Genomic DNA, 19,397 nt, shown 5'->3' with positions numbered 1-19,397 from the left:
TTCAAAAGGAAGAAAATTAAATAAATCGTGTCTTTCCCATTTTCTAGTAAATGATATCAATTTGGTCAGAAATACGGATTTATTTTTCTTTGTTATCTAGTTTATAAGATGACAAATATGATTCCAGTGAACTTACTTGAGATCACTTGTAATAAAAAAGTATATGATTTAAAAAACAGCCCCTGGTCCTGCCCATCTATTTTAAATTGTGTTTATTCCAGGTTATTTTCCTAACATTGCAGCTAATATCATAATGTGGGAGAAAAAGTACCTCTAGATCTATTTAGGTAAGTTTAATTATGGTGCCCATAATGAGAACCATCCTATTCTTTTTTGAAAGTGAAAAGTTTAATAAAGTGGTACCATTTAATAAACAATTCTAAATTTAACAAACAGTTTGAAGTCAGGTAATGGTTTGGGGGGAAACGGAAGAATAAGGAAGAAAATAGGGTTTCATGGTCAAGTTGGCTTACATTTTGTTAGAGATGTTTCTGGCTAAAATCATCCAGACAAAATGGGAGGGGTTCTTTCTAGAGCTATTACTATGAACAATTAAATGTATTTACAGGAAAACATAAAAAAAAAAAAAAAAGCAGCCATGAAACTATCTTTTAAACTCTACAGCTGGTAACTACAGCTGTTACCCTAAATATTATACTGAAAACACACAGACCATCCTGAAAACCTGAGAGAATTTTTTGGGGGGGAGGGGAGAGTCTTTAATTTGACACGAGAGAAATGCCATCTATTTTAGGGGGTGTTCCCATGTCTTCTGAAGCTAATGTAAGAGCTAATGCCACCCCACAACAGCCATGGTGGCTGTCGGGAGCAGGTCTTCTGCCCTGCGGATACGTCCCTGCACTCTTTCCCACAGACGCGGGAGGAGGAAACTTGCAGCAAACTTGTAAACAGAATGACTCCGGGAGGAAACAGGGGTGGCATGCACGTTAATGAATACTTACATAAATGTCTGCACCATAAAATCCATCCTGGTAAACAACACTGCAAGGGTGCACACACAAAGAGAAACATCCATATTAGTGCATTTCCCCATGCAGACACACCAACCCCTGCACTAGTGAAGTTAGTCTGGTTACAAAGATCCAAAACACAGGAACCGAGGATAGTTTTCGTGTTGGTTAAGGAGGTTGGAGACAACAGCTGTCCATCAGCCCGAGAAAATTAGGCCGGGGTTCGGTGCTGGCCCAGAATCAGGACGTGGTGGCGTGCTGGGCATCCGACTTGCCACTCTTTCAGGAGGGGGTGTGGAAATGCACGGGGGAGGATTTCAGTTTAAGTGGCCTAGACAGACAGGGGAGTCAGAGTTTGCATTCAATCCACTGCATAGCTCCCCCCCAGGGGGAAAAAATCGTCTGCTTAAAATATAAGATCGATAAAGGGGAGGGGGACAGACTGTCGCATTTTCAGTATGTGTTGTAGCTGAATGACTTTAGGAGAGCCGGACAACCCAAATGATTCCAGAAATGTTCTTCTAGATTCTTTCACCCTGTAGTAGTATTATATTTGGTAGTTCCAGGTGCCACTCTTTTGTGGTAAATATAGGAAAATATCCCTGATTATATGTGTGTATGAGCATGTGTGTATGTGTGTGCAAGATGATACGTGTTTGTATATGTGTGTGTGCTCTGTGCATGCATGTGGGTGGATGTGTGTGTATACCATGCCCATGTGTATAAGTGCGTGTGTGTGTGTGCAGATGGATGTATACAGTGTGTAATGCGTGTAGTGGTGTGTATTTGCACATGTGCATATGTATGTGGGCTCCCACGTACACGTGTATATATACATGTGCCCTGTGTACATTTTCATAAATTATATCCCCGCTAAGCAAGCCCCACATTATGACTGAATAAGCCTGGCCCCGCTGGGACTCTGTCGTCACCGCCCAAAGAGTCATTCCGGAGAGAAGGTACTTCATAGGAGGCAGAAAATATCCTGGACTTCTCCAGAAATTTCCTGGTATGCCTTGAGTGAAACAGCCAGGAAGAAAAGCTCACAGCCATGTGATCATGGGAAAGTGGCTCCCAATTTGTAAGCATTACAATGGGTTTCATGAGGATTGCATGGAGCCTGCATGCCTCACAGGCCTTCGGGAGGATCACAGGACGTACTGAGGATAAAAGCAGGTGTTACCAAATGCATGTTTTCCACGGGATGGTAGTTGTTATTAATAACTTTCCCTGAGATCTCCCCATGGAGTTCGGAGATGATTTATGATTCTGGCAAAGGTCCAGTGAGCTCCGTCATCGAATGGAGCTGGGTTCTAACAGAAACACGACTTTGATTACCAAAGGGGGGCCGGCAGGTTTCGGGAAAGAGCGGACCCACACGTAAGCCAAGCATATGGAGCCAAAGGAAGGCACTCGAAACACGCACACACGCGTGCACGCGCGTGCACACACACGCACGCACAGCTGTGACACTGGTTTGCTGGAGAACCCTACAGAGTGCTTCTCAGAGCTTTTCAGACTTGATTGGCTAGACCCCAAGTACCATTATCCTTAAAAATGTGACAGGGATTTCACACGCTAAGGAGGTTGGTAGGAATCGCTTTCGGCTATTTTCATTTTGATCCAAGAGACCACAGTTCACAAGAGCACTCATCAAGCAGCATAAAACCCTAATCTGAGATCCTGAGGTATGCAGCATCCTGAGCTATGTTTTCAGCTTTCCCAACATCGAAAATGTCTGCTGGGGGTCAAAAGGCAGGGCCAGTCTCTGCCAACAGGACTTGGAATAGATCTGAGGAAATGGACGAGAGTGACAAATATTAAGTCTGGGCACCGAACCACAGAAGTGAGTTGTGTAGCCGTGGGAAAACGGCTTTTGCTTCTGCCCCATTCTTTCATTGCTATGCCTCTGCTGGGAACACCTGCTCTCCCAATAGCCACCTCCAAAACCAGGTCATCCTTCAAGAGCCAAATTAGACGGGAACTACATGGGCATTTGGTCACAGCCTCACCAACCAGCAGCTGTGAGCCGCTAGGCTCATCGCTTATGCTCGCTGAGCATCATGTACTCATCTGTAAAATGGGGCGAGAGGCTAGGAAGTGGCTATCTCAAAGGAGGATGCAGTGGGGTGTTGCGTGCAAAGCAATGAGCACAGAGCTTGACATCGGAGTACAGAAAGAGATCCGGGGGTGAACAAAATATTCATATTTTAACTACATATTAATATAAACATGGGAAATAATGCCTCTGTCTACATATATGTAGACGGGGACCCAGTCTGTGACTGCACTTCTGGGAATCATGAAGAGGCGAGCCCAGCCTAGACATGGGGCTGTTCCCACGCACACCCACGGGGACCGGGAGCGTCTGAGCTTGGGTCCGGCTGGAAGAGCGGCCTCTTTCGCCAGCTCAGGTTCCTGTGTGTGGTGGCCGGCTACAAGCCTCTGTGTCTAGTCTTTTGGCACCAAAAACTCTCAGAAGGGAGGCAAGAACAGGCCCCGACACTGGCCCTCGTTCAGCAGGGGAAACTGTGCCCGGCTTGGCCCTCCACTGTGGGCCATGGAAAATTCCTCTGGGCCTCTGACATCCCACATTTATGAGATGGAGAACCAAAAAGAAAGGTGATCCAGCATCCTCATTTTGACAAACCCCCACACACCGAATGATGAGTACTTTCTCTCTGCTCCCGAGATGCTTACTGTCCTCCAACAACTATACTAAAGGCACAGACAAGCCAGAGTGTGTCCATCACTAAACCGGCCCTTGGGGAGCTTCACAGGGAGGGGCCACATTGTCACAAAGTCATGTGCATGCATGTACATAAATATAAAATTGCAGCTTGGATGGGGGGTTGAGGAGGAACAGGTGCTCGGAAAGGGTAGTGGAAGGAGGAGGGCTGGCAGCAGAGGTGAGGGTGGCTGAGCAAGCGCCTCGGAGATCTCAAAGCCTCAGCCTGGTCGAGGGGGAAGAAGAGCAGTCCAGGCAAAGGGAACAGACCATGCAAGCCCTAGTGTCCAGAGGGTCCCGGGCTCCTCCTTAAGGGGCCTGCAGGGTTCAGAGGCCCAGCAGACTGCGGGACTTTGCTGAGAAAGGAAACTAAGAATTCCCACTGCGATTATAAACCGCACCCCGCAGGGAGTGCCCGTTTTCACCGAGTGCTGCACCTGCACGTTGTTGGGGGTGGGGGAGGAGGGGATGATGGAGAGGGTGAGTGATCTATTCTCAGGATAACTCTAAAAACAAGGAACTGATATGGCTGCCTCTTTGGTGGTCTGAAACAAAGCCAACTGATGAGCTGCCACTTTCACCAAAATGCTGTTTCTCCTCCTAAGCTGTTGGCGATAGCCCAAGCCCAAACACTGCTGGTCCTCACATTTCTAGAATGATGACTCTGTGTCAGTCCCTGGTCTAAGCATCGTGTGCTCATTAGCCCATTTCACCCTCATTATACCCCCATGAGTTGGAGAAGACTGGCATCGCCCTTCAGATATAAAGAAACTAAACTGGAGTGAACCACCTGTTGGCTGAGCTGCGACTCTAGTCCAGGGAGTCTTGGCTTCTCAGTCCTCTTTGAACTGCTGTGGCAGACAATGGTCAAACTTCAGCATGCCCACAAGGTCACCTGAGGGCTTGTTAAAACACAGATGACTGGGCCCCACACCCAGCCCAGAGTTTCTGACTCAAGAGATCTGGATGGGGATCTAAGAATTCCAATTCCTAACAAGGGTCAGGGGATGCTAATGCTGCTGGCCCGGGGACGAATAAGCTCATCATTCTATGGGACACCACCTTCCACGTGTTCTTTTTCTTTACATTTGTGACAGCAGTGACCTAGGAGAGTGACCAGTCTCCTAGGCCCTATTCTAAACAGGAGCTGGTTATAAGAAAGCTCTTACAGACTCTAATGCTGGTTTCCAGTAATGCGTCCAAAGACTTTTTAAAGCCCCATGAAACAGGTGCACTTAAAATATCAGACGTGTAGGGAAAGGAGAGCAGGAGTTGGTGGCTAGTACGGATCTAGAGATAAATTAACCGAGGCCCCGTACAAGAGAGGGGAGTTGCCGTCATGCATTGAACAGGTGCAGTACAATTTTAATGCAAAGACGGTCTGTCTAGCCACGCAAAAGTAATTGCATTGCTTGCCAATCACTTTGGGCCTGCAATATGCTTTTGCAAGAACATAATGCAAATGCGCAACTCATTTTCTTAGAAAGGTAATAAGAATAGTTAAATATTTGGTTGAATGCAAGCAGGGAATGATTGCACTACAGCAAATTACTTAAAAAAAAAAAAAAAAGTAGAGGATGCCCAAACTATACACTCTGTTTGTGTAATAGAATATATCCCCATAAATGCATTCCTGTAGGAGAGGTTATTCAAACCTGCTCTACCTTGCTGCCCCTTCTAAGTAGAAAATAAATTAAAATTTTAATGCGTTTAAAATCTAGCTGTTTTTGAATAGATATGGTTCCATAAACTCCCTGGCATTTGTATATTATTATGTTGTGTACAGATAGATGTGTACACCAACATTTTCCTAGTGAAAACACATTTTTAATTAAATTACTAAAGGCATCTGTGACATAACGCTCCCCTCCACCCCAAAATTTAAGAACCACTGATTTATGGTGTTTGTCTATAGATGCAGTCAAATCAGAAGCTTTTTAAAAAATGTAAAAGAGGTCACACTTTAAAACTGGCTGGAAGTTTGAACAAGAATTCACACCAAAACCGAACATACAAACAAAAAGCTAGAGAGAATTCTGGAAAATATTCTGATAATGGATGATGACTTTAGTTCCTAGTGTTCATATTAAATGAGAAAGGTCCTAAACAAGAGACAATACAGTCTGAGGATTAGACATTTAGAAATTAAAGCCAGAAAGTGGGGTTCATTTATAGCCGGAGAGGCACATACACATAGCTCCAGAGGCTGGTGTCAGATGCTTTCCTAGGACATACCCTGAAAGCGTTCCCAAGGATCTATGTGTGGGGTTCATTCTTGCATGGGCCAGCTGTAAGAGTTTTTTCCTGGGATACTACCACAGCTCTCCAACACACAAAAATAGCACAGTGTCCTCAAACCACTTCTCAAGGTAACTCTGAGAAGCTGTACATAGATGTGCCATAACTAATTTCCTGAGAAAGTATAGAACACCTTGTTCAAAGATACCCAGAGAACCAAGACCAAACCCCTGTAGCAGATGCTGGACTTTAGGCTTAGAGTAGCAACAATTTTTTAAAATATTCTTTGATGCTCCATTAGAGCACTCTACTGTGTCCCCAGATGATATTCATGGTACAGAGCATGCCCCTGGTAAGCAGCTGCTTAATAGTTAAGTAGCTAATTAATTAAGAACAAGAATTTGGTGAGGCCAGTCTCACAGCATTCCTTTGGGAGGGTGTTGGGGTTCAGGTACTGTCTTCTAGTATCAGATGTTGTATTGAGTCCGGGGGATGTGTCTCCAGTGCATCTACCTGCCATCTCCATCCATGGGTCATCAATCTGCAAGCTCCTTTGGATGGCAATTGCCCAATGGGTAATTTCTCCCACATGTGAGACATAGGAAGACAGACCGGACATGGAGGCTTCTCTATCAAAACCGACTCCAGGATTAAATGCAAGGAGAAATATGGCAGACCAGGTGATTCAGCTCTCTCGGAAACCATTCACTAGTTAATATTTTATTTATGATCTACATATTCCATAAACTATTGAAGTGCCTCCGTCCAAAGCCAACTCTGTGGTCTGCAGGGAATGGGGTGTCTATGAACTGCAGGAGCCGCCCAGGAAAGGGGTGGGACACTAGGTTTCTAACTCATCACCCATCCTCATTCAGTTAATGTTGACAATCAACAGTGAGTTGGCTGGATCAATCTAGGTTTTCCACCCATTCCTGTGGTCCCTCCGTGGTCCAAGCAGAACACCCTCCCCCCAGAGCAAATGATCAGGTATTAATGTCCCAAGAAGTTTCTTTTTAGCTATGTGAGAAAGAAGAGAATAGGGCCTCCCCAGAACCTGTGCTCTTTACTTGCTGGGAGGGACTTCAGAGAATACCAGGATGTGGAGGAGAAAACCATATCAATCAAAGGAAATGGATAAATGGGAAGGCATGCTTGGTGAATCTGCCTGTAGGACTATCTCGATGTTGGATACCTCCGAGGGTCACCCAAAGCTCCACAGAAGTAGCCATGGAGGTTCTGTGGGATTTCTTTTTAAAATTTATTTGAGAGAGAGAGAGAATGTGTGTGTGTGTGTGTGTGTGTGTGTGTGTGTGTGAGAGAGAGAGAGAGAGAGAGAGAGAGAATCTGAAACAGACTCCACACTGAGCACAGAGCCTGACATGGGGCTTGAACCCCCAACTGTGAGATCATGACCTGAGCCAAAACCAAGAGGCGATGGTTAAATGACTGAGCCACCCAGGTGCCCAGATTTTGTTTTTCAATATATTGGGAAAACAATATGGAAGCCATAAATGGACGTAGGATAAATGACACGTTTTTGGTTGGAATTTCAGTAACAAAGTATATATTACATACTTCATGAAGAGCAGAGGTTTAGGTTGGCAGTTAGCTCTATCTTCAACTGATGACAAACAGAAAATCATAATAAACGCAGCTCGCTGGGTGACATCTTAGAAAAGATGGGGATCATTGGGTGTGAGGGAGAATGGCGGAATGGGATCTCAGCATGGCAATTTAGGAAGTGGTTGGACTTCAGTGCATCCTACATTTCTTCTTTTGCTGGAAGTCTCCTCTAAAAACCCAAGCTGAGCTAAGGGGCCTTCCTTGGTGCTCACAGAACACCCTTAGCACTTATCACATTTATTGAAATTATTAATTTATATGGTACCCCCTGCCCCTAACTAGAAGGAACTCCTCAAAGGTGCAAGACAATGCATTGGAACTGAGAAAAGGGATGTTAGGCTGAACTGCACTGGAGTAAAGACATTAATCGACTCTACAAATCTCCCCTCAAAGGACTTTGGAGACAAACGGCTACAGGAAACCCACACAATCACCTGGACCACCTGAATCCTGATAACGTCACTTTCTGGAAACAGAAGTAGGTTTCCAATCTCTCTGCTGTTTGCTTCCACTCAAGCTCAGGGCTCTCACCACTCCAGCCCATATCTGCTGGGACATGAGTTGTCCTCTGCTATTCTTTCCAAAATGAGCTGCCCCCCTGCAGTCTCCTGCAGCCTCAGCCAACAAGCAGAAGAAAAGGGAAACCTTCATTTAAGATGCTGGGTTTACATTTTCTCATTAGGCGCCAGTGCACTCCAGGTGGTTTGTAATACAGCAAAACACCCTCGCTGAGTTTCCTATCTTCAACCAGCACTTTGCTCTTATAGAACTTGCAGACATGGACACGCACACCCCTAGCCTTTCTGCCCCTCCTCCTCCTGTGTTGAGAATTTCATCTTCCTACTGACAGTGGTTTCAGGATTCCACTTGGAATATTACCAGCAAAGAGGCACCGTGTACCATTATAACCAAAATGATTAGGAATCTTGCTGGAATATTTAAATTAAATGTCTGAAGCAGTCACAAACACGTTGCTTCACCATTTGGAGATGCCTGTGTCTCTCCCTGGTGAACGTGGCATTAATTAGTTATGCGTGGTTCTTCCCTGGCAAAGAGCGAGTTCATTGTAAGTTAGCGAATTTCAATTTTACGGCAGGTGTGTTATTTTGGGAGATTTTCATAAATTGTTCATGTGAGGATAAGATATAATTTTATTTGTTTTTCCTGTTCAGTATAGTAGTGAGATACGGAGGGTACATATACCAAAAAGCTACAATTACCGTCTACTAAGATAAGACAATAATTTTCAGACAAACTAATGTGGTATAAACATGCAATTTTGTATTTATGGCTTATGCATCTTGCTTTAGTAATTACATGAGCCTACAGGGTAACTTGGTGGGGTTTTTTCCCTTCATAACAACTTACTGTGTGACCTTGGGAATAACACGTCTTTATTTCTGCATTTCTGGGTCTATAAAACAGGCTCAACACTGTGGGGCTGGAAATAATGATTAACACTGTGGATGCTTCCATATAATACATGGTCAGATAAAGGCTTCCGGAGGTGCAGATGGATGTTTTTGGAGGGTGGGGAGAATTTAGGGCAAATTCATCCTTGGTTTATTATTACCCACCATCTTTCCATGAGAAAGACATTTTCACTGTTGCTTTGTCCACTAAGAAACTCAGAAGTGACCCAAGGTTAATGACAACACAAGAAACTACGAACACGGACCGATCTCTCTGCCTTTGTTTTCTCCTCCTGAAGACTGAATCTAGATTATTTATATTCTTAACTTTGTCTCATTGCATGTGTTTGAAACACTTCAAGTGCTCTCCTCTGCAATGGGTGAGATATGAATAAATAATGAAAAAAAAGTGGTTCCCTTTGTCATCAGTATAATAGAGAGATGATCTAAGCTAATTCAGGTTTTCTAAAAGATTTATAAGGAATAGAGCTATAAAAAATGCATTAACCCTCTTCATACAGCCTGGAACACAGCCATATTCTTTCTACAGACCAGAAAGCCAGTCGTTGGCTGGTAAAGCCTTGGACCGTACTGCCTTGGGCATGGCTGAGTTGTTCTGAGTAGCGCTACTGACATTTGGGGTCTGATAACTCTGCGTTGGGGGCCGTCCTGTGCACTGTGGATGTCGAGCAACATCCCTGGCCTCCCCCTCCTAGATGCCATCGCACCTTCCTGCTCCTGTTGTGACAACTCAAAATGTCCCCGGACAGTCCAAACATCCCCTGAGGACCGGCTGAGACATCCCTTTCTCCCTGACTCCAGGGGTGCCAGAATGTTCCAGGGGGATCCCTTAACAGGAGGAAAGAAAGGGTAGCATTGTGGGGTTGCAGCCCACCACACCAAGACCACTGTTTCTTCGCATTCCCTGTCATTCCTTGATCTTCACTTGGCGATACCAGAGTCCATGCACACAGATACCAAACCGCCAATGGGGAACACATTACCCCACATTTCCTTGCAGAGGGGAAAGGAAGCCAAATGCCCATTTTGGAAAATCCAACCGAAACGGGTCTTATTTCCAATTTCTTTGAACTTTCGAATGTTTCCATTTGACTCCACACCTAATTTTCTCTTCTCGGGCAAGGGTTCATAAAACCTTGATGAGCAAGGTGTCTTAGGGGAGGGGAGCAAGACCACCCCAGTGACTTTTATGTCTGGGGACTTCATGTCCCTCCATGGACAGATTCAAGGGGCAAATGTGATCCAACCTCCTTAATAGCCAGATGTTTGCAATCACCAGAAATACATCTTTGGCTGTAGCCATTTCTCTGTTCTCCAGCATTCAGTCTCAGAGAGAATTTACATAACAACATGTGACATGTAGAATGCTTAAAGGCACCAACCATGACAGGACAAATTACACTCATTTTTCAATACTCTTTGCAAGGTGCTCCACGGCAGGCGCGCCCCGGGCTGCATGCTGGGGCGGTTCTGGTGGGGCAGTCCAGACCAGCATGCACTCACAAAAACGGGAGGGGGCTGGTGCGGGAGGCCGTCGCGGCGGGGGAGGCCGCCCCACTTACCCGCCGTAGGCCGGGATCGGGGGCGGGGGCGCCGCCGCCCGGAAGGTGTTGTACACGGTGCGGCCGCGGCCTCGTAGGTGCGCCCCTCGGTAGGCGGCCGCGGCGGTGGCGGCTGGATACGGGAAGCCGGGCACTGCAGGGCGGGAAAGGAGAGAGCAGAGCAAAGGTTTTCAGAGGCACACCTGCCGTGGAGGACAACCTGCCCACCCAGGACCCTTCGCTCTGCAGGCCGAGGCTGGACACCGGGAGGCGGGGTTCCAAAGGCGGCAGCAAGGGGGAGGTCAAGGCGCGATTCCAGACAAGGTGGGCTAGTTAGGGCGATGGTCCCTGTGCCCAAGTGAATATGGTAAATGGCGAACATTTACAAAGAATTCGTGGTAACGGGAGACAAGCTCACTGCACAAAGTTAAAATTCTACAAAGGTAGATTGCAGGAAGTATGTGCCTTGTGTTGCCAACTCCTCTGCGTCTATCTATACACACACAGACGTATATTGTGTGTAATAGATTTGTGTGTCTGGGCACACAATATACATGTATGATGTATCCACACATAGGTGCATGTGTAGGTGAATATGCATGTCAATATGTATATTGTGTGTGCACATGTGTATGTGAATGTGTACATGTGCATATTTATATGTGCACGTATATACGCATACATATTTCAGTGTGTTCCTAGTTATCTCTGGGGCTGAACTGTGTGTGTGTTAGTTATCTACTGATTGCTTTCCCTATCCCGTTATTTATTTCCCACATTTTCTTTTATGTACATATATTGCTAGTTAAAATTTTTTAATTGCAATACAGTGTTCCTACAGACACGTGCATGCATCGCAAGTGTGCAAATCCCTTATGTGCCAAGAAACAAATGGTTACCGATGTCCCATCAGCCTCCAAACCATTTAACAGCTTTTAAGGCACACACAACAACCGTAATTACAGAGAAGTCTGGGAACGCAACCCTTCAGAAGAGGGTGTGGGCTGAGTTTCCCTCCTCAGAGGAAAATTCTGAGTGGGATGGCTTGCTGAGGAGTCAAGAGGGAAATTAAGCCTGATGCCAGAGACCCCTGATATTTCATTCTCTTGCCTCTGCCTGGGATGTCCTTCCTCCTAGGGTATCTGCAAATCCGGACGCACTGGGGCCCAGGAAGCCTTCAGGAAACCACTTCTGCTTGCTTCTGCGTGTCTGAATCTCACAGTGCTCTCACTGTGCCAGTCTCGAGCATGCCATCCCCACTAAACTGCAGGCAGGGCGCCCAAACCACATCCCAGGGAGGAAGCACTTTTCTGGGAAATCCCACTGGGGAATCCACTGTGGCAGGAGATCTGTATTAAAGGCCCAAAACACCCAACCTCTCATGGGTACTGGTTTCAAAAAGGGGGGCTCAGTCAATGTGTTACCTTTTCTCTCCCCTATCAACCGGCAAGTTGCTCCAGGATTCCCCCCGCCCCGCCCATCTGTCTTCACTTCTGCCCGTGCCTCCCCGAGTCAGCAGAAGCCCCCTGATCTTACCCACAGTAGGTTCTAAATATTGGACACCTGAATGAATGTAGGGGTGGCTTAAGTACATAAACAAGAGAACTAAGTTGTAAGTTGTGGGCAGGCCAAAGGATGGACAGACTCTCTCTGCAACCTCCCCTCCTTGTCCCAGGTTCTTTTCCCCACTCTCTACTCTGACACACAGGAGCTTTCCAGAGGGAGGGAGAAACAGGTAGAAGGAAGCAGGGCGGCAAGGCTTTCCTCCCCTGCATGCCCCCCCTCCTCCCCTGCTCCCCTTCTCCTGGGAGTTCACACAGCGTATGTAAGGACAGACAAGGCTGGGAGGGACAGGAGCATCCATGCTCAGAGCATCCTACCACAAGGGAGGCTCTCAAACATAGGTAATCAGCACACGCACACCTCTCCCCGGGAGCTCCATTTGGGGGAACACCTAACTGCTCACAGGATGTTGAGTCTCAGGCTGTGTTGAAGTTCCTTCTAGCTTATATCCAAACTGCCAAGGTGGGGGTGGGGGGGCTTCTCCCCTTACCACCATATACAGGCGCAGAACCCCATCTGTTCATTAGCCACGCCGTCCTTGGATACGCTATACCCTAGCTGCGTGGGGGTGGGGGGGTGGTAGGGAATGGGGAGACGAAGCAGCCATCCCTAATCCCCTACACCTCACAGAATCACACGGACTGGAATAGAACCCTTGAACCTGAAGTAAAGACTGACGGACTATCACCTGCAATTCTCGGCATGTTCTCATGGATTCCACCAGATCTTTCTCTCACCATGGAGGGTAAAATGCTGGAACTGTACAACGAAGTCAGAGTGATTTTATCTTTCTATTTGTGTCTGCAAAGACCATACCCTAAAAGGTTATTTTTAACTTTTTTTTTTTTTTCTTATTGTTGTTCAAGTCATGTCGTGCAGCTGTACTTAACTCTCAGCTGGCCGGCCCCTCCTCACCCGCGCCCCGTGGCTCGTGCGAATGTGCTTGAAATGGTAGAGAGGTGTCACTCCTAACGGGGAAAGCCAGTAAGTCTTAACACCGTAGAAGCCCAGAAGTAATGAGATAGGAGCTGTTTGCTTCAGGACTGGCCAGAAAATGAGCGAGCGTGGCTGTGACTCCAAGTCCATCTTGCCACAGTTCAAATATTAAGTTTTCATAAGAACGTCCTGGATTTTGAAATAAAGAAAATGAAAAATTCACAATGTGGCAGAGCTGCCTGGGTGAGGAGACACGGTAATTATGCTGACCCATTCATTATCGCCAGCTCCCGTGCAGACTGAGTGAGACCAGATCCCTCTCAGCGACAAGCAGGTTTTACAATAATTCTTGGAAGATTTAGATGTTGAGATACAAGGTGAAACAGAAGCTCGGCAGCGGAGCGGGGACAGCACAAGCTGCTGGAAAGCATGGAGCCGGGGCTCCATTTGCACCCTTGGCTACAGGGGGGAGATGTCCCTCCCGAGGCAGGATGAGGTAGGACAGGTCTTCATGCAAGGCTTTGGGGGGCTCCTCCAAGCTAGGCACATTAGAGGGATTCTTATTTTGTTAAAGGAACACAGGAAAGACAACACATCAACTCCTGGTTTAAAAAAAAAAGACGCTTTTCTGGAGGGGCCAAGTGCCCTTAGGCAAAATAAGGAGGTTCGTGCAGATCATGCTTTGGACCCGAGGCTTCATAAAGGAAGCACGGGTGTCTCCTAGATGGATGGTTTGCTCAGCTATCTCTTTTTTGTTACCAGTCTCGGGCTGCCAAGGGGTCTCCTTAGCAAGCCTCTAGTTTGTCATCATGATTAATGAACACTTCCTTCCTCTTTCCCTCCTTCTTATTTGATCCTCCTTTCTCCCCTTCCTCTCTTCCTTCCTACTTTCATTTATGTTTGAATCTTCTTTGGAAGGAAGTGGCCACAAAGCTCTCCGGGTGTACTAGCAATCAAGTAGCTTGGGTGACAGAAATGAAAGAGAAGGACTCCCACTGTTGCTAGAATGTAAACTCCACGAGGGCAGAGATCTCTATCTGTTCTACCTGTTGATTCAGAAGAGTGCCTGGCACAGAGCAGGTGCCTGGATACCCTTTGGAGGTGAACCGGTGTTTGTCTCCCTCCTTCTGGGACCACAGAGGCACTGACCCTTCACCTTGCACCTTCCACAACACCGCCCTCTATACGAAGTGTCCTGCCCGGGGTTCGCACACACACAGGGGGCCAATGACACCAACTGGCCCTCAGTCATGATGCCTATAAAAGTACGTTCTACAGCCAAGCTCACAAGTGCTGCGCTGGCCCAGGATGGCAACCACAGTGGGCATATGTGTGGTTCTGATAAAAAGGGAGAGGACTTGGATAAAAGCATTGTACTTGGAATTATTGCAAAACCTTAATTCATTGAAATTCACGTTCATTGCTGTGCTGTGTAGGGATTGGGAGATCAGATTCTTGTTCTGGGGAAAAGCAGGACTCAAACGTCTCCCCCCCCCCCCCCCCCCCCAGACACTGATACCTATCAAAGGACCTGTGGGGTCAGGTTCCTTCATAGAGCCCCAGACAGTGCTCTCTGGCAAGCGAGCAAATCTCTGAGTGCGGTAAATGTGTGCCACAAGGAACAATGAATATAACACTGTTTATAATCCCTAACCTCTGTGATTTTTGGCTGAGCCTTCTGTGTTTCTCGTCATCTCCATTAGAGGAGGTCTCCCCTGCAGCTGGTTTAGGATTCTGAGTGACTCTCTTCTCTTGCCACTAAGACCAATGGTCAATTGCACAGGTAAAAACAAAAACAAAACAAAACCCCCCACAACTGTTTGTTAAGCTTCCTTTAGACTCAACTTAGGATGGAAGGAACGGATTTGTTTACTTGCCTACCATGTGCATTGGCTTGTTGGTTCTGGGACACGGTTAAATGCATATTTGAAACAATTACTTAGATGATTCAGATACAGATGAAACAAAACCAAAATGGCTTTATCCTTGAACCACACAGAAAGAAGACATCTCAATTATGTGCTTACTTTGGGACACGACACCTATCTTTTGTTGAGTCAAAGTTATCACACTATCAGTGCCCCAGTTCAGGAGTTTGGATCCAGTAAGTGGGCAATAAATGTTTAATAAATCTAATGCAAAAAAGCCAAATGGAAACTCACAATGTCCTCTCCATTTCTGGAACGGAGTAAATCAATGTTAATAAAAGTCATAAACCTGTCACCCTGTCCCATATTTGTAAAAGCCTCTTTGTTAATGAAAAAACAGTGTTAGAAAGAAAAGACACCAAATTATAGGCATTTCTAAAGCCCTGGTGCTGGAGCTGGATTTTTTTTTTTTTTTCTAGTTGAACATCCAGTTAATAAACATGTAAAGAGACAATCATTGGGGAACAATGGAAAATATTCAGGTTGCTTTGTGGACACAGTATAAATCCTTAGTTGTTGGCAGGAGGGAGACAAGGGAAGAAGGAAAAAAAAAAACAACATAGGTTCATTATACTGGAAAGGTTCCCTCTTAAACCTTATCCAGCATGAATCAAAGTGAAAAATCTGGTATCACTGCAACGAAAATTGGATTTAGCTCATAAGCTAAAAATGAGTTTCTCTCAAAGAAAACAGGGCAAGAGCTTTTGGAGCAAATACCAACTGCGCATCTTGTTGACACATCAACATTCCCTGCCTACCCACTCCCAACCTTCAGCTAGATTGATACCCGCAGCATATTTTGGGGGAGTGTGAGTGGAATAACTCGCTCAGTTCTTGGGCACAAGGAGTTGTATACCATGGAACTCAATGAAATGGAAACTTTAGGGATGTAACAAGAGGCATGCTGTGATGTGCTCAAGTATCAAGGCGAATCAACATTTTTAAACGGAAGATGTGTGGGTGTATCAACCAGCCAAATGGGCCATTTACCAAAGTGTCAACTGCTTACCGCCTGTCTCCCATCAAAGAGAAAGCCCCCACCTCCCACCTTCTCTGAGCTCTGCACTGAGTGTATTTACAGTGACAAACATGCGCGCTCCCCCTCTATCTCTTTTACGAATATGGTGCTTACCTTCGAAATAAACACAAATGAGATCATCTCACTAGCCCGGAAATCCCAAAAGAAGAAACACAAAACCAGTGGAAAATACTTGAGGGTTATAAAGTGCATATTAAAGTTTTAGAGCCTTGGGAGAGATGGAAGAGTAGCAGATGCAAAAGCCAACAGGGGGGCAGATTCTGCATCAAAGCCATAAAAATATACAGCCGCGGTAGTGGGCAATTATTCTTTGCATTTGTGCGCTGGTTTGAATTTGCATGAGGTTGCCAGATGCCCTGGAAAAGGTGTTCCATCAGAATGCAGGAGAGCGCTTCTCTTTGTCCCCCTCTTCTCTCCCTTGCCACCTTTGCCCACCCCTGGAGTGGTCTGAGATTGAGCGCTGTCCATGCTAATTCGGGGTTGAATCATTCTGCGGGTAATTTATGGTAGGAGATATGCACTTACACAATTCTGGGGGTGCAGTCGTGCTTTCAACAGCAGGTTCACAGTTCTGCAGGATTCCCCTTGGGGGAACTCGTTTCACGTGCCGGACCGTAAATTAAGAAGTGGCATAATAGGTAACATGCCGAGGTGAAATAAACAACCAGCTCTAGCTCAATTTCAGGGGCAGAGTGTTGTGTGATAAACATCACAATGAAGAGGATTATTTTTTCCAAATGACAAAAATGTTTGCTTATTTTTTCAAAATGAATCTCAAAAGTACATCAAATTGGTTTATAACAGAATTTATACGCAACTGGGTCACTCTCTTTGAATGGCATCAAATGGGAAATTTAATATGATGGAGCACATTTAGTTCTAGGTCAAAACAAAAATGGAACGGCTTTCAATTTTGTTAAAATTCAGCAATTTCAAGGTTTTGGGAGAGAAAGGGGTTGTCCCACCCACTCAGTCATTTACAAAAAGACCAAAATAGCCACCTAATTTGTTGGAATCTCTGATTCTCGTGTTCTCATACATCTATCCCTGAACCACACATTTGGGGCTGACTCTTGTTTCATTTCAAAATGCATGTTGATATTAAATACTGCTGTTTAGAAGTGAATAAATCTACATTTTGGACAAACAGTTCCTTATAGGACATCCTCATTTGAGATGCATTGAATAGGAAAACAAAAATTTCTAATTAATGTACAAGTCTAATCACCATTCCCCACATGGAAGAGTAATTTTTCACTGTTCATTTGCTGGGTTTAATCTCAAAACTGACATAACAGAAACGCAATGTCCTATAAATCTCTGCTCATTTGTTTCCTTAATATTCATATCCCATTGAACTGCAGCTGCTTGTTGCTACAGTCTATTACAACTTGCAAAAGTGTCGATAAAAATATTATGAAAGGCAAGATGTGTTTCTTCCTGGCTGCGCGTGCCATTTATTTGGGAAAAGACAATAAATGGCTCGTGGATTGTCCCCCCAGCCTGCTGCTTGGTGGGTGATTAGTGATTAATTACCTGGCAGCAAATTGACATGGCACGAGGAAATTGACACAGCCCTGATTAATTAACTTTTTATGGGTGGTAGTTACTCACAAAACATTGCTCACCATAATTGAATCTCTCTACATAGCATCGTGGTACAAAAGTTTTAGTCAAATCCAAATTAGCCAGAAGTTTCTTGGCTGTTCTAGGTCTGATTAGGGTGTGTCGAAGGAATTGGCAAGAACTTGAACTTGGAGGGAAAAAACACATTATTTGAAAGCAGAAAGGAGGGGGAAAAAAAAAAAAAGATGGTGGCCGCACCGCCCGAGCCGAATTTGTTGATGTAAATCTTTACTGTATGAGGCCGCAACGCTGCCTTTTCCTCCAGCCTCTTCTGGCTGCTGCTTCTCTGTGGCTTCTGCATGTTCTCATTCCTTTGTCCTGTCCCTAAATGTTGAGTTGATCGGCTCACTCAAATGCTGGCTCCATTGTCATTCTTCCCCCAAGGGCTTCTCCCCATCTCCTCGACGTGTCCCAGCCATACCTGTCAATAGCCTTTTTCCTTCCCTTGACTCATCTGGCCCTTACCACCTCATCGGATTGCACCCTCACTACATAGCTCTCCGTGGGGATGTCCTAAGGACTTTATTTTGGTCAATACTGTGTCTCTAGCAGCTACAGGATTACCTGGCCTCCGGTAATTACTGCAATGTTTATTGAGTATGTTGTCAGATGAACTCAGAATGCCACAGTCGTTCAGCTACAGATGGAAAAGGGGGGACAGTCCTTGCACCTGTGAGTTGCTACCACGCTGCTTATGAAAGGTGCATATGCTAAGACAAAGTCAGGTTTAGTGAGGACATGAGTGATGAGGGACTCAACCTTACTTGAGGAAAGTCCAGACAACAGTAACTGGAAAAGTCGAAGAAAAGCTGTGATTATAGTTGGCTGAAGTCCAACTTCTCGTACTCCATTATCACACAGAGGAGATTCAACTGTATATCAGCTACTATTTACTGACACTTGCTAACCGCCAGACCCCAAGGTTAACTCCGTAAATCTTCACGAACCATACGAGCCAGGCATTACTGCTACCTTCACTCTCCTGGGGAGAACAGGAAGACGTGCAACAGCCCTGAAGCTCGCCCAACGCTCTCAGACAGCCTGACACTAGAGCCCATCATCTTATCTATTATACAACAAAGCAACGAGGCAACTTGGACCAAGGCAACCCGTGTTGGCTCTGGGCAAAAACTTTCTACTTCCACTCTCTCCCTGCTCCTTAGGACCTCTCAGTTTTTACTACCCTCCTATGGCCTCTTAGAGCAATACAAGCTGCTACATCCTCTCCCCATATTCATACCACAACCAAGAGAACCAGCCCAGTTTGTCATGGACTGAGTGAATTTGCAGGGGAGACTCTTGACAAGCCTCCCTGAGACCTCAATATGCTCCTGGTTGGGGACAGGAGGCAGGAGGAGGGGGAAGGCAGGTGCCATTTCTCCTGTTCTCCGTTTATGTGCTGAGATTTCAAGACACCTGGAAGGGCTTTGCTCCTTTTCTACTAATTGGATACAGGCCACAGGGATCACTACCGATTTATGTTCCCAGTAAGAGTCCAAAGCAAGCTGTTTTCCTTCTCCACTGGGGCTTATTTCCACATATCCAAAAATACTGGGGAAATGGACTCTCCCAGCAATGGGGACCTGGGGTACACTAGTGTGGTGTTGTGTCCACAAACCTCGTTACTGTCAAAATAATGAGCTCCTTACAACTAACTTCAACTAGAAATTCTCCAAGATTTGAGAGACTTGCATAAAAACTTTCATATTTGGGGTAATGCACTTTTTTCTCTATATAATTGATTTAATATTGTTATCAAATATCACTTCAC

At 45.6% G+C, this 19,397-nt stretch overlaps 1 protein-coding gene across 8 annotated transcripts in view; it reads right to left on the bottom strand.

Moving 5' to 3' along the window:
* Nucleotides 1-19,397, bottom strand: part of RBFOX1 (RNA binding fox-1 homolog 1) — a 335,670-nt gene that overhangs the window by 45,745 nt on the left and 270,528 nt on the right. For all 8 annotated transcript variants that reach the window (XM_045874916.3, XM_045874922.3, XM_045874920.3 and 5 more), the window contains one exon: nucleotides 10,556-10,688. In XM_045874916.3, the coding sequence (XP_045730872.1) occupies nucleotides 10,556-10,688 (133 nt within the window). The remainder of the gene's footprint in view (nucleotides 1-10,555; nucleotides 10,689-19,397) is intronic.

This window comes from Mirounga angustirostris, unplaced genomic scaffold, assembly GCF_029215605.1.
Source record: "Mirounga angustirostris isolate CCGP_5_RB_7025 unplaced genomic scaffold, mMirAng1.0.hap1 SCAF_5, whole genome shotgun sequence".
In the NCBI taxonomy this organism is placed as follows: domain Eukaryota; kingdom Metazoa; phylum Chordata; class Mammalia; order Carnivora; family Phocidae; genus Mirounga; species Mirounga angustirostris.
This window is presented reverse-complemented; position numbering and strand designations above follow the sequence as displayed.